Source organism: Tamandua tetradactyla, chromosome 20 (genome assembly GCF_023851605.1).
Source record: "Tamandua tetradactyla isolate mTamTet1 chromosome 20, mTamTet1.pri, whole genome shotgun sequence".
Lineage (NCBI taxonomy): Eukaryota > Metazoa > Chordata > Mammalia > Pilosa > Myrmecophagidae > Tamandua > Tamandua tetradactyla.
Genome location: NC_135346.1, coordinates 9,326,765 through 9,352,880, shown reverse-complemented (window position 1 = coordinate 9,352,880; position 26,116 = coordinate 9,326,765). Strand labels below are relative to the sequence as shown.

General features: G+C 38.5%; 1 protein-coding gene across 1 annotated transcript; it reads left to right on the top strand.

Annotated features, from left to right (window-relative positions):
* Window positions 1-1,550: 1,550 nt before the first annotated feature.
* HINT1 (histidine triad nucleotide binding protein 1) lies at window positions 1,551-12,791 on the top strand. The gene is made up of 3 exons (XM_077138327.1): window positions 1,551-1,763; window positions 3,753-3,857; window positions 12,481-12,791. Exons 1-3 carry the CDS (start codon window positions 1,653-1,655, stop codon window positions 12,643-12,645), a joined length of 381 nt encoding a protein of 126 aa, XP_076994442.1. The 5' UTR covers window positions 1,551-1,652; the 3' UTR covers window positions 12,646-12,791.
* Window positions 12,792-26,116: the final 13,325 nt, after the last annotated feature.

Here is a 26,116-nt window from a genome sequence, read left to right as displayed (position 1 = left end):
TTTTTGCCAATTAAAGACTTGCAGAAAAGTTTCAAGAACAGTACATAGACTTTCCATATATCTGTTACATTCCCCAAATGTCGATACTTTACTACAATTGATTTATTCTTTTCTATTTATATATGGACATCTTTTTTGTTTTCTTTTTCTGACTTGTTTGAGAATGAGTTGCAGGCATGATACCCTATACAGTTAAGTACCTCAGGAGATTTTTTTCCCCTACAAAGACATTCAGTACTTCTCAAAGTGTGGTTCCAGGGCCAGCAGCAACAGTATAACCTGGAAACGTGTTAGAAACCTAAATTATACACTCCATCCCAGAGCAGCAGATTTTGATAATTTCTCTGTGGTTATGTAAGGAAATTAACATAGTTAACATAATAACTTCAAAACTATTATCTAATTTATAGGCATTATTTGTATTTTGCTAATTGTCCTAGTAATGTCCTTGGGGCACTTTGAGATTAGATAGGACTATTAATAATTTCGCCAAGACAGTGTGGTAAAATGTAATCGTACAAGGCAATAGGGAAGTATAGTTAATTTTTCTTAATAATGGAAATTTGGGGAATAAGTGTCAGTTAAGAAGAGGGCCAAGAATGAAACCAGTGAGAAGTCTGGAACAGGAGGAAGCTCACTGTAGAAGGCCAAAGAGAAGCCAGAAAGAAGAAAAACCAGGAGAGTGAAGACTTGCTGAAAGGAGAAAATGGTCAATAATGCCAAATGGACCCAGAGTTTCAGTATGATGATAACTGGGGATCGTCCACAGGGTTTCGTTAGTGGAGGTCCTCATTGACCTTGACCAGGCGGAAATGGGTTCTAAAAAGAAAGGTGAGAAAGTGGACACAAAGGAAGCAGAGGTATGGAGGGGTGCGTGTGTGTGTGTTAAAGGTTTTGTTATTTTAAGGCGGAGCACATTGTTATAATGTATAGTTATAATTTTTTGTAGAACAGTCAGTTTTGAGCTTGGATTGGAATCATCTGCGTAGGTTTACAAAGTACTGAGGCCTGTACGGGTCCCAATCTCAGAAATTCTGGTTTAATTGATTTGGGGTGCAGCCAGGGTCTTGGGGATTTTTAAAAGTGCCCCAAGTAATTTTAATGTGCAGCTAAGGTTGAGAACCACTGGTAGAGAGAGATAAAAAGTGGACGGAAAGAGGATTTAATTGCTGGTACCAATAACTCATTTAATTGGAAATGAAGAGACACACTGCAGCAAAGATCAAAACAAAAACGATTTTATCGCGCCTGCAGTCTCGGAGTAGTGTCATGGTGTCTCAGTCAGCAAACACGGCCAACACCATTTGGACCATCAAATCTCAGAAGAGAACATAGTGCAAGTGAAAAAGGATTTACACCAGTAACTCCACTCCCCGGGGTGTTATACACAGTGAAGACAAGAAAGGAAGAAAGGGAAACCGCTCCAAGTAGCTCCTCGGAGCTCTGCACCACGACCCTCCCTGAAGGCGGCCTCCCTGCGGTTCCCTCGCACCGCCCGCAGCGCAGCCCGCCAGTGCGCACGCGCAGGCTCGGCTCGGGCGCGCGAGCAGCGGTCCCCGCTCCCGCCCGGCGGCGCGCTCGGCGGTCACCCGGCGCCCGGGCTCCTCCCTGCTCAGGTTCTCCCGGAGCCGCCGCGCGGGACGGAGGCCACGATGGCAGATGAAATCGCCAAGGCTCAGGCCGCTCGGCCTGGTGGCGACACGATCTTCGGGAAGATCATCCGCAAGGAAATCCCCGCCAAAATCATTTTCGAGGATGACCAAGTAGGCACCGGGCGTCGCCTTGCGCGTGAACTGAGGCAGGGGCAGCCGTTCATGGACCCGGCCGCCTTCCGCGAGGAGGAGGAAAGGTGGGGCGGCGTGGCTGGAAGGGAAGGGGCCCGGCCGCCCTGGCCGACGGCTCGCACGGCCTCCTGCGCGGGCCCCCAGCCAGCGGGCAGGGCCGCGGCGGCCGGTCGGCGCGTGCGGGCGCTCCGGTTACGCGTTATCAGTCCCGGGCGCGGGCCGGGCCGTTGCCTGCCCGGGGCCTGGGCGCGTGTGGGGGCGCGCTGGGCCCCGGGCGTGGGCGCCCGCCAGCCACCTCGCGGCCGCGGACCTGGCCGGAGTCTGCAATCTGGCAATCTCGCCCGCGCTCTCCCTGACTGGGAGAAACCCGATAGCGCCCTGACACGGGCGCAATCTTTGCGATCTCCCGCGCGCGGCCGGCCAGCCAGGGGCTTTCCCGGCGCCAAAGGCGGCGCTGCGCTCGCGGCCCGGGGCGCGCGGGGACGCTCGGGGCGCGGCCCAGCCTGGGCCCCCCCCCACGGCCTCCCCCGCGAGCCCGACTCGGGCGGGGGCCGCGGCCCCGGGCCGGAAAAGTGGGCCCGCGTCCGGGCTTTGCGTCCCTTCGGCCTCCCCAGCTCAAGATTCTGCACTTAGGGGCGGTTGAATGGTTCTTTCTGTGTGGAGCAGGAAGCGATTTTCTGCCTGGAGACTCAGCACGGAGTTTGCGTTGACTCCATTATAGGTGAAATTCAGTTTTGAAAGGCCGAGGTGAGGAGGTCACGGAGGCATCTGTGTAAAATATTTAGTGGATAGTTGTGTTTATGGGTTTGAATCTCAGATAAAGCTGGACAGAAGGTTGGCTGATTAGGTTGCAAATATTTTGTAAACTTTTATTTGACTCTAAGAAGTATGGAAATATAAGAGAAACTCAGTCACCACTTTATGCTACCAGTATTCTTAGATTCAGAATGTGTTTATAATTAGGTTTCTAGAGACGAGTTTGATTTAAATGCTTAATTTGTCACTAGTTAGGGGGAAGTTCTTTTGTTTTAGAAAAAGAATATTTCTTTAAAAAAATTTCCAGTTCCCTTTTCTAAATAATCATTGAAATGTTGACTTTTGAATGCCCTGAGTCTGTTTAACAGCGTGAAACCACCTGAATGATACAGCATTTTGTATTAGACCATACTGATACATAAGCAACCGTTGTATTAGGCAGCTTTCACCTTCAGTAGAGAGCAAGAGGCACAAGAACATTTAAGTAACATGTTCATTTACAGACACTTCTGTATAGTAAATAATTTGCCTTAATGCTTCTCTTTTTCACCTATTTGAATGAGGATAGGTTTCTTATTTAAATAGTTGTGTAAAGTGGGAAGAACAGGTATAAATCAGATATCAGGAAAATGTGTAATTACAGAACTGATCACCACTTTAAGGAGAAAAATAAGAGGTAAGGGAAAATGAGATAAAGTTTTTAAAGAAATGGTGTATGTGCTGGAAGCTGAGGAATGAATAGCAGTTTAAACTAGATCAGAAGGCTTTAGGGGAGTAGAGGGAAGGGCTTTCAAAAAGCCCAGAGGGTAGGGAGATATGAAGACCCTGTGAATGTGAAGAGTTTCAGAGGTGAGAGTGTACAGATGGGCAAGTATTAGTTTGGTTACTTTCTACTCATCGTTTGAGTATCAGTTTAAATGTTAATACCTCAGAGAGATTGGTTTTAATCTTTCATTTCACCCTTGCTTTTTCCTTTGTAACACGTAATTCCTTTGGTAATTATTACCTGTGTTTAAAATCAGTCTTCCCATTAGACTCACTTCCATGAAAAGAACCATGGAAACGATGTATTTGTGCATACTTTTGTTTTCTTAGCACCTAGTACAGTGCTTCACAGATGGTTAATAATCAGTAAATACTGTTTGAAAGAATACATTTAGTCTATCAAATGATAAACTAAAACTTTAATTTTTTTTTCTCTCTTTTTCCAAGTGTCTTGCCTTCCATGACATTTCCCCTCAGGCCCCAACACATTTTCTGGTGATACCTAAGAAACATATTTCTCAGATTTCTGTAGCAGAAGATGATGATGAACGTGTAAGTAAATTTACTAATACAATTTATATTCTTGATTTTTAAATTGGAAGGTTAAATTTTATTCTTCAAGTGAAGTCACATTTTCATTAGGGCTTCAGTACAATGTATAAGTAGTTTGAATTTGATTAAAAAATATATGCAGAAATAAGATACATTTGTGAGTGTGTCATAGATCAGGAATTGGTGTGTATGTAATCATGTAAGAGCAAATTTAAAAACATTGAAATTATGGCTGAAATTCAAGTAGTGAAGATGGCTTTTAAAGGCTGGTATGTACAAGAAACATTGGAGGCATGTAGTAAAAGGAGAATCACTAATATATGAAACCCCAGATCATACAAATCCAAGCATTTATATCTGTTTCTGTCATCTCCTATGCCAGAAAATCCAAAATAAATATCACAAAGTCCATGTATATAACTTTTCAATTTTCAGTTACTAATGTACATACCTAGTGTATCTAAAAGTTTGGTTACTGACTCCACAAATTAGAGTACAGGTTGGCAACGTATAGCTTTTGAGCCAATTGGGCTGGCTGTCTGTTGTTATAAAGCTTTAATGGAATAAAGCCACTCTCATTCGTTTAATTATTGTCCATGACTGTTTTTGCTCTATAATGGCAGAATTTAATAGTTTTCACAGAGGCCGTATGACCCGCAAGTGTAAAGTATTTACCATATGGCCCTTTACAGAAAGTTTACTGACTCCTGGATTAGAGATATCAGTCCATAAACAGAAAGAAGAGACTCTTATGGGTAGTCCAAATGTTATCATTTATTGCTGTAGAAGGAATTAGAAAACCTGTGAAAAAAAGATTTAGTCAGTCCTCATTATTTGCAGATTCAGTATATGAAAATTTGTCTGCTTGCTAAAATTTAACCTCAAAATCAGTACTCATGGGTTCGAGTCCCAGTGCCTGCCCATGCAAAAAAAAAATTCAGTACTCATGATGCTTTTGTTGTCGTTCACGTATATGTACAGAGTGACACCAAGCTTGAGTTGCCCAACGTGCTCATCGCCATCTCAGGTCAAACAAGATGACATGCTACCGTCTTGTTTCATCTCTTATACTATATATGTAATGCCATGTTTTTTACATTTTTTTTAATGCTTTGTGTTGGTGATTTAACTGTTTGATATGGCCTCCAAGCATAGTGTTGAAGTCTGTCTAGTGTTCCTAAGTTAAAGAAGACTGTGATGTTCCTTATGAAGAAAATAACGTGTTAGATAAGTTTCCTTCAGGCATGAGTTACAGTGCTGTTGGCTGTGAGTTAGATGTTAATGAATCAACTGTATATATTAAGTAAGGTGTCTTTAAACAGAAACACATAAAACAAGATAATAGATTGATTCGTTAATGCAAATGTGATCGGAGGCTCCCAGGAAACTAACCGTGCATTTCCAAAGGGAGCAGTGGTTCAGTCTTCTCTAATTTACTGTTGGTGACAACTTTATAGAATATAAATACCATGGCTAATGAGTATCTGCTGTAACTTGAAAAGCACAGCAGTTCTGGAACCACAGAATACACGGTCACATGGACTTTAATATCTCAGATCCTATCTGATTAGTATAATATGATTTTCATGGTTATAATTCTGAGTGGTCAAGAAAATGTAAATTATTTTGAGTAAGCTGTTTTTATTTTTTTATTGTGAAAAATAACATATATACAAAAGAAGCAATAAATTTCAAAGCATACCACAACAATTAGTAGTGTTCTAGATTTGAGATTTTGGTATGGGTTACAGTTCTACAATTTTAGGTTTCTCCTTTTGGCTGCGCCAAGGCCTGGAGACTAAAAGAAGTAGCAATATAAAGATTCAGGAGTAGGACAGTGCGATGGTGGCTCAGCAGGCAGAATTCTCACCTTCCATGCTGGAGACCTGGGTCTAATTTCCCGTGTCTGCCCATGAAAAAAAAGATTCAGGAGTCATGTTGAATAAACTGTTTAAGAATATAGAATTGTTTCACACTGAGAGATATTAATACAAAAATATATGTAAATTTCTGCCATCTTAGCTCTATAGAAAATACTTTTGCTTTTTCCATGAAATTTATGGTATTTGTTTAACTTAGAACAGGGTTTTTCAAAATTTCTGTGGGATAACTATGTTCCCAAAGGAAACCTTGATAAGTACCTGATTTTCTCAGGCTATATTTTAATCTTTGTAATTTGGTGGACAGTATTTTACTGTTTATAGAACTTTATGGAAGCATTTTTTCTGGAACTTAGTTCCATATTACTGCCTTATATGTAAAAAATTATAAATACAACTATTTCTGTCATCAAATTGGAAGAGGCTCCAAATCATATAAGCAGGAGCAGGTAACCTTACGGATTTAAAAACAAATATGTAGAAGGTTGATGAATGTGTTAAACATTTGTTTAATCTGTGTGCTGTGATAATCCTAATTTTCAGTATGAATTAATTTATTAGTACTAAAGTCTTTTTTGTTAAAATGTCAGTAATCTTTAAAATTGAGTAGAGTAAGTGAAGGAAGAAAATGCCCTGATATTCTAATAAATAAAAAAAAACTAAATATGCTTCCATAGTGCAGGATGGTTGTGTTACTTGAATAATACCTATTTTTTTCCAAAACTATTATGAAACTGATTAAAGTGGCATAAAGCTATGTTCCATATAATTTAAGGTGGTAGTACTGTGAATACCAAAGAGAATTCAAGTTGTTTTTACCAGTGCCAAAATCTCTTCATTTTCTTTTATCTTGAGAAGATGTAAGAGACTGGGTTGCCAGATATTCACTTCTTTTAAGGGTACAAGTCAGTGGTTTTTAATATGTTTGCTGAGTTCTGCAGTCATCACCATAGTCACTTACAGAACATTTTTATCATCCCCGAAGTTCCCCATCCCAACCCCCAAACTTCTGCCCACAAGGACTAGGCAACCAGTAATCTAATTTTTACTGCTCTAGATTTGCCTGTTCTGGACATTTCATGTAAATGGACTCATACAATATGTGGTGTTTTGTGACTGTTTATTTCACTTATGTAATATTTTAAGGTTCATATTTGCAGCACAGAGAGTATCAGTATTGTATCCCTTTTTATGGCTGAATAATAGTCTGTTGTATGGATATACTATGTTTCATTTGTCCACTAATCAGTTAATGGATATTTGGGTTGTTTCCACATTTTGGCTAAAATAAGTAATGCTACTATTAACATTTGTGGACAGGTTTTTGCTTGGGTGTATGCTTTCATTTCTCTTGGATATATACCTAGGACTACATTGCTGGGTCATGGGTAGTCCTAACCTTTCAAGCAACTTCCTGACTGTGTGAAGGTTCCAATTTCTCTACATCCTCACCAACAGTAGTTATTGTCTGTTTTAGTGGATGTAACGTGTTATCTCATTATGCCTTTGATTTGGGTTTCCTTAATAGCTAATGGTAGGTTGCCTTTTAAGGTACACTTCCTTTTAAGGCAAAATAATCACAGTTCCTAAACTGATGAGTAATTTGTCCTCTTTATCTTGTATTAATTTTCTGTACTATCTCAAATAATATTTTTACATTTTAGTTTGATCCAGATTGATATAATCTGTGTACTCAAGAATGTCCTAATTTAATACAGCTTGTTTGGTTAAGTATGATGTTCCTTCTCTTTGTAAATTTTAACCTAAATAATGCGTTTAGGTCTCTGCGTCCTTGTATATAGTAGCCTACCTAAAGTACTGACAGTATAACTGACACACCTTTCCTTTTACCAGCTACACATGCTCAGTCACTGGAAGAGTTACCTAGTGTGTCATACTGCTAGGTAGATGTGGGGGTGGGGTGGGGGTGCTGTCATCCCATCTTATTTTCAGAAAACCAATACATATTAATTTGTCTCAGCTGCCTTCATAAGAAGTTAAGATATGTGAGTGTGTCATTCTCTTGTAGATGGATCAGTCTGCATTTTAGTCAGCCCTGGCTTAGCAGTGATGGAGGGTGATCCTAATGAAGTAGGGTCATGATTCTAGCAATGCAGGGGGTTATATTGTCAAAGAGGTCAATTAGACCTCTTATTTTAAATGACAGATATTTTCAGTGTCCACATTTGGCTACATATTTAGTGTTCTTATTCTACTCCCTTATATAAAGCAACTCCTTATACTTCCTCTGCTTATAATTTGGTAAAGAGTGATTTGGTGCTCCTCATTAGCATTTTATCTGTCACCGGACTTGTTGGATATGGCCTTTATCTGTGGTAGTCTAGATTTAATCATGTGTACCTATTCCTTAGCCTGGATTCAATCAACTGTATTTACCTTAGGCTGATGGGTAATGTAGCTTCATAATGACATTGACTAGAGAAGGTTATATGGCCTGAGGTCAGGATATAGTCATGCTTTCCCAGTTAGTGAGGCTCCTGACCTGGGACTTAAGGAGCTCATTCCATTATACCTGGCATTTTTGAGGTGATGGGCAAGATGGAAAGTCCATTTTATATCAAATCTCTGCTTATTAAAATCTATTAACAACTTAAGTAAATGGAAGGAAATATCATGTTCATGTATTAGAAGATTTTATGTTGTGAAGATGCCATTCCCTCAGTTTGAGCTATAGATTCCATGCAATTAAAATAATTTTAGAAGTTGACTAGCTGATTCTATAATATATGTGGAAAATTCAAAGGTTTAACAGTAGCCAAAAACCTCTTGAAGAACAAGGTAGGGGGGCTTGCTCTATTAGTCCAGTTTTATAGCTGCAGTAATTAAGGTAGGACGGTATCAGCCCAGGGACAAATGGGACTTTGGAAAGAGTCCAGAAGCAGATCTTCACAGTGGCCCTTCAATGGCAGTCATAATGCATATCAGTGAAGAAAGGAAAGATTTTTTGGAAAATTTTTTATTATGGAAAATTTCAAACGTACAGAGAAGTAGGAACAATAGTAAGTATAATTACTGTTATACTTGTATGGTGATAGGTATCCTCATATACCTATCAGCCAATTTTAACATTTATCAACATAATCAATTCTCATTCATCTCTGGTGTAACCCAATCTGTCCCTTGTCATTAAATTTTTTGAAGTAAATCCCAGACCTGTCATTAAATTTTTTTTTAAATAACTATGACATATAACATATATACAAAAAAGCAATAAATGTCCGAGTATGTTTTAACAAGTAGTTACAGAACACATTTTAAAGTTTTCTGTGGGTTACAGTTCCACGATTTTTTTTTTCTTCGAGCTACTCCAAGACACTGGAGACCAACAGAAATATCAGTATAACAGAGATATCAGTAAATAATATTTACTTTTTAGTAAATGATGCTGTGATAATTATTCATATAAGTAAGTATAACAGTCAAGTGAGGGGGATTAAAGACCCATTTAGGCAAGATTTTTAGAAGCTAAAATTAGAGAATATCTTTATGATCTCAGGGCTGGAAAGTATTCTTTACTAAGAAAAAGTACAATCTATAAAAGAAAAAAATTGATTGATTTTGAGTAAATTAAGAGCTCCTGTTAATCAAAAGACTCAAAAGAAGGTGAAAAGGCAGAACACAAACTGAGAGAGGTACTGTTAGTAACCTGAATTGGGGGGGAGTGGTGGAGAGGGTGATTGAGGAGGTTTACTGAGGAACCTTCTAGATATGGTAATCTTTGTTTTTTCACATATTTGTAAATACATAGATGTTTGTTTTATTATTTTAAATTGTGTATGTTCCCATACTTTTCTATGTATGTGGTATTTTACAATAAAATTTTTTTAAAATGTAGAGATTAAAAATGCACTTTTATGTCTTCAGTATTTTAATTATTTACTTGGGGGCACCTTGTTAAGTGAGAAATTACTTCTGAAACTTAGATACTTTAAGGCATTAATTTTTTTTCTACTGTCTTTTTTTAAAAAAAATATTTTTGTTGAGAAATATTCACTCACATACAGTCCAGCCATATTATACGATCAATGGCTCACAATAGCATCACACAGTTGTGTATTCTTTACCATGATCATTTTAAAAACATTTGTATCACTCCAAAAAAAGAAAAATAAAACTCTTACATCTCATACCCCTTACCCCTCCCTCTCATTAACCCACAGTATTTCACTCTACCCAATTTTTACCTTTTATCTCCCCCTATTATTTATTTAGTTTTTATCCTTATTATTATTATTTTTAACTCATCTGTCCATACCCTGGATAAAAGGAGCATCAGACACAAGGCTTTCATAGTCACACAGTCACATTGTAAAAGCCATGTCATTATACAGTGTTCGTCAAGAATCAAGGTCACTGGAACACAGTTTAACAGTTTCAGGTACTTCCCTGTAGCTACTCCAATGCACCATAATCAAAAAAGGGATATCTATATAATACCTAAGAAAAACTTCCATGATAACCTCTCAACTCTGAAATCTCTCAGGCTTTATTTTGTCTCATTTCTCTCTTCCCTCTTAGGGCATTAATTTTTAACTCAGTGTATTTGCACAAATTACAGAGTTCAAAGATTAGAGTGCTTAATGGTAAAATACCACTATATCAGCAATAATAAAAAGATTAAAACTTCAGAATATTAATGTTTAACATTCAGTATAATTGTACAAATCACGGTATACTAAGGTCAGCGGTTCTTATTCAAATACAATTCTTGCCAATAAAAATAAAATGTTAATTTTTACCTGATTAACTTTCTAAATTAAAGTTTTAAAATCAGCTCATTTAAATAAAAAACAGGTTTTTGCTAGGAAAGATTGATTGAAAAAGCTTTAAAACGGTGTTAACTTATGATTAAATGTGTGATCATCATAGATACATGGTCTATACAATTTAATACTTAAAAATTGAGAACTTCCCCCCTTTTCAAGCTTCTCTTTAAAAATTAACAAATGGAATGCCCCTTTCTTTAGTTTGAGTTTTAAAGAGTCATCCATTCTTTGAACTGCCTGGGGACTTTTTGGATGACAAGACATTTTTCTTCACCTTTATACCTTCTTCATGATTGCTATAATTTTTCCTGTGGACCTTGCCAAGTCTACTCATACTGCTTGGGAACTTAATAGGGCCTTAGGGCAAACACCAGGTCTCACTCTGGGTCATTGTGGTTTTTTTTTTTGACTCAATATGTGGGCACTTTGTTTCCATTTGCGCATGGAGTCTACTTGTGTGGTGCCACCTTTCATACCTGTTGAAAAATAAAGGGGCTTCACTGTTTTATGGTTTCCCATAGCAAGAGAACAAAGGTGAGGGATTAGCTTGTCTTCCCATCAATCTAACAGACTCTTAGGAGAGGCAACTCTTCTAGTTTCTGTGGCAAGAAAAGCAGAAAAGGAGAGAGATTCTTAAGTTCCTATTCTAATAGCCCCAATAAACCCTAAGATAATAGACTCTGCTGCTCATACAGTAAGGTACATTGTAGTGTGAAGCTTATGGACGTTATTGCATGCAGCAGAGATTCTTATAACAACAAGGCATTTAGGTCACTGAAAGAGAAGGAATGGGTTTTATATACTTTTTATATAATATTAAGTAAATTCAATAGGCAAACAATATTACTGCACTTTGTTCAGCTTTCTGCATTCAGAAGGGTTCTGATTCCTATACCTGGCTTTACTTCCGTGGTCTTTGGGGGTAGCAACAAAGAGGTTTCTGTGCTTTGGTAGGTGAGATTCTTCTGTCTCAAATGGGTAGTCTTCCACCAAAGGGAGAAAATGATGTAAGTCTTTTGAATTAGGCTTCCTGGGGCAACAAAAGGGATTTCAGGCAAGTAATAGTTAGTAAATTCATTTCCCCTCAATATAGAAATGTAACATACAGCAAAGGACTCAATGGTTGGCCCTTCATTTATTAATGCTGTTGATATCATAGGAAAGAAAAATACTTATGTGGTTTTGTTAGTGGGTACATGTCTCAATTAAAATTTTTCCTAATGCTTCTTGTGATTGCGTGATTCTTCATAAATACCCTTTGGGGGTATGTTATTTCTGCCTTATTGATGTCAGGCCTGTTCATTTGACTTGATTTGACCAAGGAATGCAAGCAGAAGTGATAATTGTCACTTTTTAGAAGAAACTTTCTAAAAGCCAGCACTGTTTTACCATGTTCTCTTGTCCCTCTTCTATTGTGACCATACAGAGACTGCTTCAATAGCCTAGGTCTCAAAGTGAAAAAGATGTCGAGTATAGAGCCACAGTCAACTTGAGATGAACATGTGGTAGCACAAGTGATAAAAATGTCTTTGTTATAAGCCAGATTTTGAATTAGTTTGTTACTACAGCTTAACTAACCTGCCCTAACGGATACAGCCTCTAGTTCCAAGAAAATAAGATGTCTTGCTGTATTAAGGAAACTTGAATACCACTTGGAATATGATTCTAAAAGTTTTATTTAATTGAGTAGCATCTCGATTTATTTACTATGTGTAAACAAATGTGTCTCTGGTTTGCTTACTGAAATTAGTAATGAGCAAATATCTAATCTTAATGGGTTTTTAAGTAGTAATTTATATTGTATTAGGATTAAATTATTTCTTGAATATTTGCTCAAAAGGGGTATAGTTCAATTTGGCAGTTTTTTAATTTAATATTTTAGTTTGGTAGCCTATAATTTAATGGCAGGAAGTTGTAAATTGTCTATGCCTAAGAAACTTATTTTCTTTTTTCCAGTTACTTGGACATTTAATGATTGTTGGCAAGAAATGTGCTGCTGACCTGGGCCTGAAGAAGGGTTATCGAATGGTGGTGAATGAAGGCTCAGATGGGGGGCAGTCTGTCTATCACGTTCATCTCCATGTTCTTGGGGGCCGGCAGATGAGTTGGCCCCCTGGATAAGCTCTAGAGAGAGTTTTCCTTCTCCGGGCAGTGATCAGGTGTGCAAGTTCCAATATGTTAACCTTGGTTTACTTCATTTTGCCTGTATGGAGAGATTGATGAAATAATTTTAAAAACTCAGTAATAAAAGACATTGTTGCATGCTTTGCAGTCTCTCTGAGTTATTTATTTGATTTATTATTTTAAAATAATATATTTGATGGACTTTATGAGAATGGATTCATAATTTGGGAGATTCTTGTCCCCTTCCCCCCAGTGAGGATCCAGTATTTGAACATTGTTATAATGTGACTGGTCTTTGAAGACATGTGACAAGATTTCATATATTTAGCTATAGCTTTGAAATATCCTTTGTGCTGGTACTATTATGTACCCCCAAAAAAGCCATGTTAAAATCCTGGGGACAGCCATTTCTTTTAATCCTAACTCAGTATTCTAGGGTGGAAACTTTTGATTAGATTATCTCCACGGAGATGTGGCATGCCCAGTTGTGGGTATGACCTTTTGATTATCATTCCGGGTAGGTCTTGATTAGTTTACTGGAATCCTGGAAACATTTTGGAGAGGGCAGACCGACAAAGCAGATGTAGACTCTTGGAGAACAGTTGCTTCAGAGAACAGAGACACAGATGTTTGGAGATGCTTGGAGCCCAGCACATGTCGCCATGAGATGTTAAGCAAGCCAGAACCTGGAGAGAGCCAAGGGAAGCCAAGAGATGAAAGCCAGCCCTGGAGAAACAAAATAAGGAACTCCTACAGGACCAGAGGCTGAAAGCAACAGAGACCAGGAACAAGCAACCAGCAGATGTCAGCCACGTGACTGCCCAGATGTGTTTCTGACCCATCTGCCCTTGAGTTAAGGTCTCTTTTCCTGGATGCCTTAGTTTGAACATTTCTATAGGCTTGGCACTATAAACTTGCAACTTATTAAATCCCCCCCATTTTTTTTGGCATGGGCAGGCACCGGGAATCGAAGCTGGGTCTCTGGTGTGGCAGGCGAGAATTCTGCCACTGAGCCACTGTTGCACTGCCCTAAATTCCCTTTATAAAAGCTGTTCCATTTCTGGTATATTGCATTCCAGCAGCTTAAACTAAAACATCCTTTTAGACTAAAATCATGGAATTTTTGTCTAGGAGATTTTTTTCCCCCTGGATTTTTTTTCTTAATGCAGTTGTATTGAGATATATTCACACATCATACACATCATCCAAAGTATACAATTGCTGGCTTATTGTATCATCACATAGTTGTTCATATATCCCCATGATCCATTTTTTTTTTCTGGTTCATGGTCCAGGAATTGAACCCAGGTCTCCTGCATGAAACAGGCATTCTAACTGCTGAACTACCCGTGCACCCTCCCATGATCAATTTTCGAACATTTTATTACAACAGAGAAGAAATAAAAGTAAAAAAGGAAGTCCAAATCCTCCCATACCCTTTACCTGCCCCCCTCATCCCATTCTCCCCCTATTATTGACCCATAATGGTGTGGTACATTTGTTACTGTTGATGAAAGAATATTAAAATATTACTGTTAAAATATTAGTTATTATCTATAGTTTGCAGTAGGTACTATTTTTCTCGTATACTCCTCGATAACTTACTCCTTATAAAGTGTCATACATTTGTTCATTATGATTACAATTAAACATAGACACTGTGCACCACAAGATTCACTGTTAAACATTCCCATGTTTTCATTTCCAACTTTCCTTCTGGTGATGTATATGAGTCTAAACTTCTAAACTTAGATTTTTAAATCTAATTCATTCTCTCAGATCATAGGAGTGATTGATCCATTAAATGACAGTTTTGGGTTTAGAATCAATGGTGCCACATACTTCTCTTGGCTGTTAGGATGAAAGTAAAGGATGGAGTGTGGGGGCACAGAATCTTTGATGACCATATGAAGCCATATATTGTTGTTACTATTTTTGGGCATGTGCAAGATCTGGGAAGAAGCCATTCATTGGTATTTCCTCGCTATCTAAACTTTTTTTTACTCATCTGTCCATACCCTGGATAAAAGGAGCATCAGACACAAGGTTTTCATAATCACACAGTTACATTGTAAAAGCTATAAAGTTACACAGTCTTCTTTAAGAATTAGGGCTACTGGAACATAGTTCAGTAGTTTCAGGTTGTTCTTCTAATCACTTCACTATACCATAAACTAAGAAGAGATATCTTTATGATATGTAAGAATAACCTCCAGAATAATTTATTGACTGTGTTTGAAGACTCTCAGCCACTCAAACTTTATTTTGCCTCATTTCTCTCTTCTTCCTTTTGGTCAAGAAGACTTTTTCAAACCCGTGATGCTGGGTCCTAGTTGATCCCTGGGAGTCAAGTCCCACGTTGCCAGGGATATTTACACCCTTGTAGTCATGTCCTGCATAGGGGAGAGAGCAGTGAGTTCACCTGATGAATTGTATTAGAGAGGCCACATCTGAGCAACAACAGAGGTTCTCTGGAGATGACTCTTAGGCATAATTATAAGCAGGCTTGGCATTTCCTTTGCAGGAATACTTCAGCAGGTATTTGGAAGGTAGAGCTGGCAGATTGTCAATGGATAAATGATGAAGGTGAGTGGAAGGGAGGAATTAAGGATTTATTATTATTTATTTATTTATTATTAAATCCTTAATTTAATAGATGGGCTAACAGCAGTTTCTCTGCTGCTTTTTTCTGGGCTAAGTCATGCAACTGCATTCTGTTGAATGTTGGAAGGTCCAAGATGACCGTGCTTTCATGTCTGGTAGTTGGTACTACCAGTCAGCTGAGGTCTTGGATTCCTTTCTGTATGGTCTCATTTTCCTGAAGACTGGACTGGCTCCTTTACATGGTGATTTTAGGTTAAGAAACAACCTTGAACTTAGTGCTTTAAAGCAGTTTCAAGTTGTAATTTCTGATGATTTTGTAAGTGGGTTGGGCAGTTCTACTTATCTCACTTGGGCTTACTTATGCACCTACATTCAGCTGCTGAGTTGGTTGAGGGATTGTCAGCTAGGACCACTGGATGGCATGGCCTCTTTCCATATTGTCTTTCATCCCAAACTTCTTCACAGCATAATATTTTCAGGGCAGTATTCCAAGAGGGCACAGCAAATGCTGAAGGGCCTCTTGAGACCTAGGCTTAAGAACTCACAAAACGTCACTTCTAGCACATTCTGTTGGTTCAAGCAAGTTCAAGACCAGTCCAGAGTCAAGGAAATAGACTTCACCACTGTGTGGAGAGGCAGAAAAATCACATTAAAAAAGCACATGCAGGTGTTTTTTTTTTTCTCCCTCTCATCTACTGGGAGAATGAAGACCATGCTCAGCAACCAGACTGTTGACTTTCCAGAAAATGTTGACATCACCCTGTCGGGACGCACAGTTATGTGGAGGACTCCAGAGGAGCCCTGAGGAGGGACTTCAGTCACATCAAATAGAACTAAGTCTACTTGGAGAGAGAAGGAAGAGGCTTTGGGTTGACAAATGGTGGGGAAATACAAAGGTGCTGGCTACAGTTCACATTATATGTCATCATGTACAGAACTTGATAAAGGGTGTTACACTGGACTTCCATTACAAGATGGGGTGTGGGGATGCTCACTTCCCCGTCAACATTGTTACTCAGAAGAATGGGTTTCTGGTTGAAACTGGAAAAATACATCTATAGGGTTTGGATGAGGCCAACTGTTACTGTATCTCAAGCCCCCCAAAATGAGTTAATTCTTAAAGGAAAAGACATTGAGTTTATATCAGATTCAGCTGCTTTAATTCAGCAAGCCACAACAGTTAAAAATAAGGATAAAATAATTTTTTTTTAAATTACCAAATGCCTTTTATTAAAATATCTAGAGAAGTTTAATTTTATTTATAGGTTATTATTAGGTCTTTAGTTTTTTAATCTACCTTTTACAATTGTAATATAAACACAAAATAGCACTTTGCTTAATTTTTGCAAATTTTTGAACTGGAAAATTTTTTAACTTGCTATCAAAGATTCTCCTCTATCAATCTCTAAAAGCATTTATTCAAAAGTCTGTTCATCTGAAAGATAGTACATAAAGAAAGCAAAGACAGTTGTCATCATTATTGTATATATTAGGCCTTACATAAAATTAAGCGTTCAAATGTTAATGATGCTGCTTTCAATTAATTGCTCCACTTTCTCAGAATAGCACCTATATGACTTTTAATTTTGAGGTTTTTTTTTTTTTTTAACACAGTGTATGACAAATGTGCAGTTTAGTTCTAGGTCAGTAGATGTCAGTATGATATCTTAAATTAAGCCTTCTTTAATTAAAAGTAATGTTTTAAAATTAATCTGCTTAGTTCCTTCAGAATTTTAGTGGATGCTTGAGTTGACTGACTCTTCATTGAAAAAGATAGGAAATAGGTGATACTTTAAAGCACTGGTTCTGAACTGGAGCTGAACTTGTCCTCTCGGGCTATTTGGCATTGTCTAGAGAAAGTTTTTTTTTTAAAAATATTTTTATTGACAAATATTCACAAACATACAGTCCATACATGATATACAATCACTGGCTCACAATATCATGACATAGTTGTGTATTCTTCACCATAATCTTTTTTTTATGAAACATAACCACATACAAACACAAACATTCTTACCATATGATCATTCCATTCTTGTTATATAATCAATAACTCACAAAATCATCACATAGTTGTTTATCCATCATCATGATCATTTCTCAGAACATTTGCATCAATTCAGAAAAAAAATTAGAAGAAAGCAAAAATACTCATACATACCATAGCCCTTACTCCTCCCTTTCATTATCACTTGCATTTCAATCTACTAAATTTAACATTTGTTCCCCCTATTATTTATTTTTAATCCATATGTTCTACTTGTTTGCTGATAAGGTAGATAAAAGGAGCATCAGACACAAGTTTTCACAACCACACAGTCACATTGCGAAAGCTCTATCATACAATCATCTTTAAGAAACATGGTTACTGGAGCTCAGCTCTACATTTTCAGGCAGTTCCCTCGAGCCACTCCATGACACCTTAACTAAACAGGTGATATCTATTTAGTGTGTAAGAATAACCTCCAGGATAACCTCTCCACTCTGTTTGGAATCTCTCAGCCATTGACACTTTGTTTTGTCTCATAAAATAAAATTTTGGGTGGTGTCTATGTCTCTGAAAACGAAAAATCCAGCAAGATAATGAATAAGATCCAAGAGTTGTGCAGCAATGGAAACAGCAAGATTGCTGACCAATTTGTTGATTTAAAAGATGTGATAAAAATCGTCAATTAAAGAAAAAAAGGGGCATGCATACTAGGAAGGAGGAAGTTGTAGCATTAAACAGTCTGCCCCACCACCATTATGAAGATTGCTACTTTCCCTCCCCCTGCCGTTAAGACTAATTGCTTCTATATCTCTGTGTGACTTGAGTTTATACTTCTTAAGAGAGAAGACACAGACTCCTGAGGCATAAACCTAGGGCCAGACCACCTCATAAGCTGCAGAATAGCCTATAAATAGCTGATCAGCTTTAGCTGTGGTGAGGCAATCTGGTATCATGGTGGACAGTAACTAAAGAACCCTTACTGAAGCGGGTATGGAGGGAATGTAGCAGGTCCTCTGAAACTCCTGAAAGTTTTCCTAGGCACCTTGCTTGACTGGTACAGTGCACTTGAAAATAGGTGCCATGGGTACAAATACCAGCCTGTGATTCAAGTATGTAAGAAATAGTCTTCTTTTTGTTTTTTTATTAATTTATTTTCTTTTTTGAGGCTCTAATCTATCATGGTGGAAGATTCTTAATTTTAGTCCATTTGAAATTTCCTTCTTCCATCCCTGGAATGCTATCTAATTTCTGGAGGGTGTTATGTAGTTCCGTAGCATCAGGGGAGGTCATCTAATCCTCTTTGTCCTCTTTCTATGCAAACAATACCTACAACTTTAATCTCATTTAATCCTTGTTCATTAAGCCTTGTAGGCTGACATTTTGTAATAAAAATGAACTTGATATTGATTATGATAGTATTCATAGCAATTTCTACTTATTTAGTACCTGCTGTGAGCCAGGCACTGTGCTATATGCATTAAATAGTGTATTGGTTAAAAACCAAATAACTATTTACATCTATTCCATCCTGTGGCATATGCACAGAGGATTTTATGTGTAATGGACATTTGTAATCTTTGAGGTCCAGCAGTTGAACCCCTCCCTATTTGAGGGATTCCCTGACTCCCAATACAGAGGTTGAAATGAACAGACATCTAATATTCTAGTTTTTCTGCCAGCCGGGATGTAGGTCCTTGACTTAGACTCTGCCAATCTGATGCACTCATCAGGGATTTTTAATTTGAAACTAATGACCCAAAGAAACAAAGACAGCGGAGAGTTCTTTTCTGGTGTCAGTGACAACATCCAGTTGGCAAGCACAGCAGTGTCCGTGGTGCCAGGTCTTGGATCTAGTGTTGAATACCAAGGAAGACAATGGTGCAAGCTGTGGTTTCTCAGTTCAATGGCTCAGCACCTGTGTCCCTCTGGACTGCTTCTCTGATTCTGTTTTTGGCTGTGGTGTTATCAGCATAATATCGCTTTATTCTGCCTATTTTTCCCCTTAATCTGTGAGCTAACCATTACACATTGTTTTGAGAAATTAACTGATGGGATGGTTAGTTCCAGGAATGGAATTATTGCCAGGAATGGTTATGGGCAAGAGATCCTCCGGGAAAGGACAGGTGGGGTGGTGAAGAAGTGGAATCAGTTGTTTAGCTTGGTCGGAAAGAAGGCAAAGGGAATCCAGCTAACATTAAGAGGTGGGTTTTCACAGACTCTGGCAAATATTAGCAAAATAGCTAATTAAATAATTCCGTGCATTACCTGAACTGATGTGCCAGTTTGACAAGGCTTTTGGCATCCAAGTGGTTACTGCCATAAGACAGTATAAAGGTAAGGTGGAATTCAAGGACTGGATGTTGTAACTACTCGTAATATTGCTGAACATCTTAAGTAAAGAGCAGCAAGCTAAGGTTTCTAAATTATTAGTGCAAAATATCAGTTGAAACTTGGGAACTTTCTATGTCTCTGCAATTAAAAAATTGTAAGAGATTTTGCGACATATTAAGCTCTTGCAGCTGAAGAAATAAAATAGTTGTGAGCCAAACTGAATGTTCGATTCTCAGAGTTGCCACATATTATTAGTTTAATTCATAACCTTGTGTTTTAGTTTGAAAGCTGCTAGAATGCAATATACCAGAAACAGAATGGCTTTTAAGAAGGGGAATTTATTAAGTTGCAAGTTTACAGTTCTCAGGCTTTGAAATGTCCAAAATAAGGTAAAGCTATGAAAATGTCCAAGTTAAGGCATCCAGGGAAAGATACTTGGTTCAAGAAGGCCAATGACGTTCAGGGTTTTTCTCTCAGCTGAAAAGGCACATGGTGAGATCTGCTAGCTTTCTCTTCAGTGGCTTCCCCAGGGCTTTTTTTTTTTTTGGAGATTAAGCAGCATTTTTTTATTGAGATTCAACAAATCATCCTCCTACATGTACAACTTCATTTAAATATTACTTGTGCAATACTAAACTGGTTGTAATTACCTTAAAGGATATCAACACATTCTTATATTATATCCTAGTAGTATAATTTGCCAAATTAAGAGGAGTAGTCATACTAAAATTCTGTTAAATGAAAGAGAAAAACAAAGCAACCTGGAGAATCAACTAAAACTAAAGTGTTTGGAAAATACAGAACCCCAGGAGGACCTAAAACACTTTATAGGGGGAAAAAAATTAAATCTTAAAAAATTCAATATAACCTTACATGCCAATATGTTCTTTAGAACTATCCTAACCAAACAACAATTTCAGACAAATCAGATTTAATCCTTAAATAATTCTAACAAATTCATAAAATATATTACATGTAATAAATATATTACATGGTCTGTTTTGTTGGCTCTGTCGGTTGTGGTGTCTCATGGCTGTAAAGCTTTTTTCAAAATGGTTCCCTCTTAACAGGCTCTAGTAGCAACCATACCTTGAATGAGTGGAGATGTATCTCCATGGAAACCATCTAATCAAAAGTCGCCACCTGTGCTGGTTTGAAAAGATTTATGTACCCCCTTAATCTTAATCCCATTTTGTAAAGGCAGCCATTTCTTCTAATCCCCATTCAGCACTATTGTTGGAAACTTGATTGGGTTATCTCCACAGAGCTGTGATTCCATTAAGTGTTAAACTTGGTTAGATGGAGATGTCTCCACCCATTCTATGTGGGACATAAACGAGAATGACAGGAGATTCTGAGAGAGCAGAGGATGATGACAGAATGACAAGAGATGAAGCCATGAGATTCCAAGAGAGACATAGTCCACCTGCCAGCAACTTTTGGAGATGGAAGAGAATGCCCCTAGGGGAGCATCATGAAACAAGAGGCCTGGAGAGAAAGCTCGCAGATGCTGTGTTCGCCATGTGTCTTTTCACTTGAGAGAGAAACCTCATCGGCCTTCTTGAATCAAGGTATCTTTCCCTTAGAAAGACAGATTGGACATTTCTATAGACCCACTTTAATTGGAACATTTTCATGGCCTTAGAACTATAAACCAGCAACTTATTAAATTCCCTTTTTTAAAAGCCATGCTGTTTCTGGAATATTGTATTCTGGCAGCTAGCAAACTAGAATACCATGCACAATTGGGTGGGTCACATCTCTGTGGAAACAATCAAAAAGGTCCCACCTGGCAATATTAAATGAGGATTAAAGGACATGGCTTTTCTGGGGTACACAATAGATTCAAACTGGCACTCCTTGTATAGTCTCTTATGAGAAATTAGGATATCGATCAGGAAAAAGTGGTATCTAAATACTTGGAATGAGTTATAGTGGAGACTGACTGATTCAGACCACTCCAAATCCCCTATCTGCTGTGTCACTTGTCAGAAGAAGTGGTCTCTTCTCATGGGTGGAAGCTATTCTTGATTGCTTGAAGGTCTTGTTTCAATTATTTCTCTTACATTTTTTCGGCTATTACTGTGTCTCTCTCTTTAAGAAGAAAAGGGAACTCTCTTATGCCTTATCTGCTCCCTTCCATGCACTTATTGCCTTTTGTTTCTCCCTCTTTGTTTATAATTATGCATCAGAAGATCCCCAAAGAACTGATATGGTAAATTGGGACCATCTTCAGAAGTGCAGAAATTGGACAGGCAACGCTAGCAGCTTCTACTGTTGATAGGGAAGGAGAAAGGCTGGAAACCCAATAGTTAATAAGCTAAAAGTAAATTAAAATACACATAAGCAGGCCCTAAAACTAATTACAAAGAGAACCTAACAATGTTAACTGTGTATAGAAATTGAAAGCAAAAACACACAGGGAGCAGTGCAACGGTGGCTCAGTGGCAGAATTCTCTCCTGCCATGCTGGAGACCCAGGTTCAATTCCTGGAGCCTGCCCATGCCCAAACAAACAAACAAACAAAAAACACACAGGAAATATCATTCAAGTTATTTTTGAACACAGCACACCAACTCTACATCCCTAATAGGACAAATTCTAAGGACAAAGACAGTTGTGAAGAAATCTTGAACATTAACTCATGGATGTTGGTGTTCTAATTTTGAAACTATTTTTGTGTGTCTGGTAGGAAGTAGCAAATGAGTAAAGATGTGGATGTGGATGGGGATCAGGGTTTTCACTGACGGAGGAGGGAGGTAAAAACATGGAATGGGGGGAAGGTTAAAAAGTACCACATGAACATGCGTATATATCCTGGCTCTGTTCACCATAAAGGCAGATACATAGTGGCAGCAGATACCCAGCTTGCCTTTTAAAATACCATTCCCAACTGAAAGGTATCAAGTTCCTTGAAGAAATAGCTGTCATTTTACATTCTCATCAACACTGAAGGATTGTTTCTATCTCTCCATATCTTCTCCAAAACTTATTGTTAATAAGTTTAGTTGCAAAACTTATTGTTAATAAGAATAGTTGCAAAACTTATTGTTTGCAACTATTTTTTTAATAGTTGCCATTCTAGTGGTGTGATGTTTGATCCATTTTGCTTCTTTTTTTTTTTTTTTGCAAATGCTTTGAGTAGGGCTCCAAATTCATTCTTTTAAAAAAACACGTTTTTTTATTATGAAATATAACATATACACAAAAAAGAAATACATTTTAACAATTAGTTATACAACAGAATTCAGAGTTTGGTATGAGTTACTGTTCACAATTTTAAGTTTTTCCTTCTGGCTGCTCCAAGAAACTGGAGACTACAGGAAATATCAATATAATGATTCAGCAGTTACACTCATATGTTAAATCCTATTTTCTCTGTTATAACCCCTCTTTCTCCTTTGATCTTTCTCCCAATTTTTATGGATAGTTGCACTCTGCCCTTTCTAACTTTTTCATGTCGGAAAGCGGTATCGATAATATAGGCTAGGGGGATGGAACTAGTTGTTTTTGGAGAGGCTGGCTCCTCTGTGTTTCAGGACTTATCTGGCTTAGGAACCCATCTGGAGGTTATAGGTTTCTGGAAAGTGGTCTTAGTATGTGAAACTTTGTAGAATCTCAGAAAGAGCCTTAAATGCTCTTTAGTGTGAACAGGAATGGTTTTGGTTAAGGTTTGGCCAACCGTGGTAATTAGCAATATCTAGCTAAAGCTTGTATGAGAAAGCCTCCAGAATAGCCTCTCGACTCTACTTGAACTCTCTTAGCCACCGGTACCTTGTTTTCTTACATGTATTTTCCTCCTTTTGGTCAGGAAGGCATTGATCCCACAGTGTCAGGGCCAGGCTTGTGTCATGGCCAGGCTCCTCCCTGGGAGTCATGTCCCACATTGCCAGGAAGACTTTCACCACTGGATGTCATATCCCCTATAACGGGGAGGGTGATGATTTCACTTGCAAAGTTGGGCTTAGAGAGAAAGAGGCCATATCTGAGCAACAATAGGGGTTTTCTTGAAGTAATTCTTAGGCATAACTATAGGTAAGCATAGGTTCGCTGCTACAGAAATAAGCTTCACAAAAGCAAGCCTCAAGATTAAGGTCTTGGCTTATTGATTTGGGAGTTCCTAATATTTGACACAGTATCAGGGGTTTCCCCAGTAGTAAAGCTTAATAGTTCCATATATTTTTTTCACTGTCCCTCAAGGAACTTTGCCAATACTCTTTAATTAACTGTTCAGCATACTCTAGGGTGTATCTGGCATTACCTTATGCTATAAAAAATTACAAGTCCTCATTCCCATTCTGGGCTCTCTGTGTTTGGGACATTTAAAAGAGACATCAAGAGAAGCTGTGATAGTTAGGTTCTGGTGTCAGCTTGGCCAAGTGATGATGCCTAATCATCTATCAGGCAAGCAAGTGACCTGACCATTGCTGCAAGGATATTTGGTGGCTGATTGATAAACCAGGAGGCTGGTGTATTATATCATAAATCAGTTAATTGCGTCTGTGATCAACTAAGATGTGTCTCCCACAATGAGATAATCCAATCAGCCAAAGGCTTTTAAGAAAGAAGAGAGACTCTTCTACTGCTTCTTCAGTCAGTGAGCCTCTCCCATGGAGTTTATCCAGACACTTCATCAGAACTGGCAGCTTCATAGCCTGCCCTGCGGATCTTGGACTCTTCCATTTCCATGGCTGTGCAAGACACCTTTATAAATCTCATATTTACAGATATCTCCTGTTGGTTCTATTTCTCTAGAGAACCCTGACTAACCTAGCTTTGTACCAGGGATGGTTCTTGAGAAACAGAATCTTAAAAATGGATTTTAGCAACTGGTTTTCTACTCTGATTAGACTCAGAGGCACTAATGATTCATTTCCAATAATCAAGATGGCACTGACAGTCCATGGGGTGAGTTGGCAAGAGAGATATTCAAAATATTACCATTAGATTCTGCTAATCATATGCTTATATGAGGCAAGGCTCTGGGTGAGAGTTTTTCTGACACCTTTATGGAGATTTGTGAAATTAAGAGGTATAGTGATGTTGGCTGGTTGTTGTTAGATATGCTGGATACATTGATGAGGAAAAATAATGAGCTAAAAGCTTCAGATGTGCAACTTCAGCCCCATATGAACGATGTGAAAGTTTCCATATGTGCCCTGAAAGAAGATCTTTGAGCCTCATTGTGCGAGTAGCAGACTTAAAATATAAACTAAAACCTCAACCTTGCAAGGTGTCTTCTGTTAAAGTAAGGGCTTTAATTGGAAAAGAATGGGATCCTGAAATGTGGGATGGGAGTATATGACTTGATAATGATGGTGATGTGGAGATGGAATCCTGGTATCTGCTGAGTCTTTGCGAGATGGATCTTTAATGGACTGCCCTCAGGAAAGAGCTTCCTGACCTCCAACCTGCCTTGAAGAACCAGCTTCCCAGTTTCCAGTCTGCCCAGAGAATTCTGCCATCCAACCTCCACCCAACGAGGTTAACCCTTCAGTGCCTGCTAACGCTGTAACCACCTCCCCTGGGGAAACAGCCCTCACTTTCTGTCAGAAGCAACTAATCCTGTTTGACCAGATGAAACTGCAAAGGAATGCCCTGAGGTAACTGGTTTGAAAGACACTTCTATTTCTTTTCATGATCCACCCTACTACCCCTCTTTTTTTCAAGACCTATAACTAGACTAAAGTCTCAACAGGCCCTGAAAGGTGAGGTACAAAGTGTGGCCCATGAGGAGGTGTGCTATACTCCAAAATAACTGCATGAGTTTTCCAATCTATATACACAGAAATCAGGGATTGTGTGTGGGAATAGATATTAACAGTGTGGGATAACGGTGGAAGGAATGTAAAGTTGGATCAAGCTGAATTTATTCATATGGGCCCACTAAGCAGAGATTTTTGCATTCAGTGTTGTAGATTAAAGGGTTATAAAGGGCATTAATTGTTTGGATGGTTGGCTGAAACATGGATCAAAAGGTGGTGACATTACCTGAGATCGAAATGCCAGAACTGCCCTGGTGTAATGTAGATAGGGGATCCAGAGACTTAGAGAGATTGGAATGTTAAAGTGGATTTATCATGGAAGATCTGCTCACACACCCCAGGAATGTCCAGAGGACACAACTTTACACAGAACCCTGAGAAATAAATTTGTGAGACTAGCTGCATCATCCCCGAAGAGCTCTGTGGTTGCCCTTCTCTGAAGGTCACATATTACTGTGGGAACTGCTGTCACTGAGATGGGGTCCTTAACCACATAGGATGAGTGGATCCTGAGTTGGCAGAAACCATGTTGCAACAGTTAATTACTGTAGACAAGGTGGGTGTGGCCACCATAATAGACAGCAGACTCAAAGCAGCAGCCAAAATAATGTGACTCGCAGACTTGTGGCATTGTCTAGTAGATCATGGGATATCTAGAAGTAAAATAGGTATCTACTAAATTCTTCTTTGAGCTATATAAGCAGAAGAATCTAGGTCAAGTGAACAGATGTCTAACTTGAATTACAAAAACAGAGTCAGGGCCCCTTAATCGATT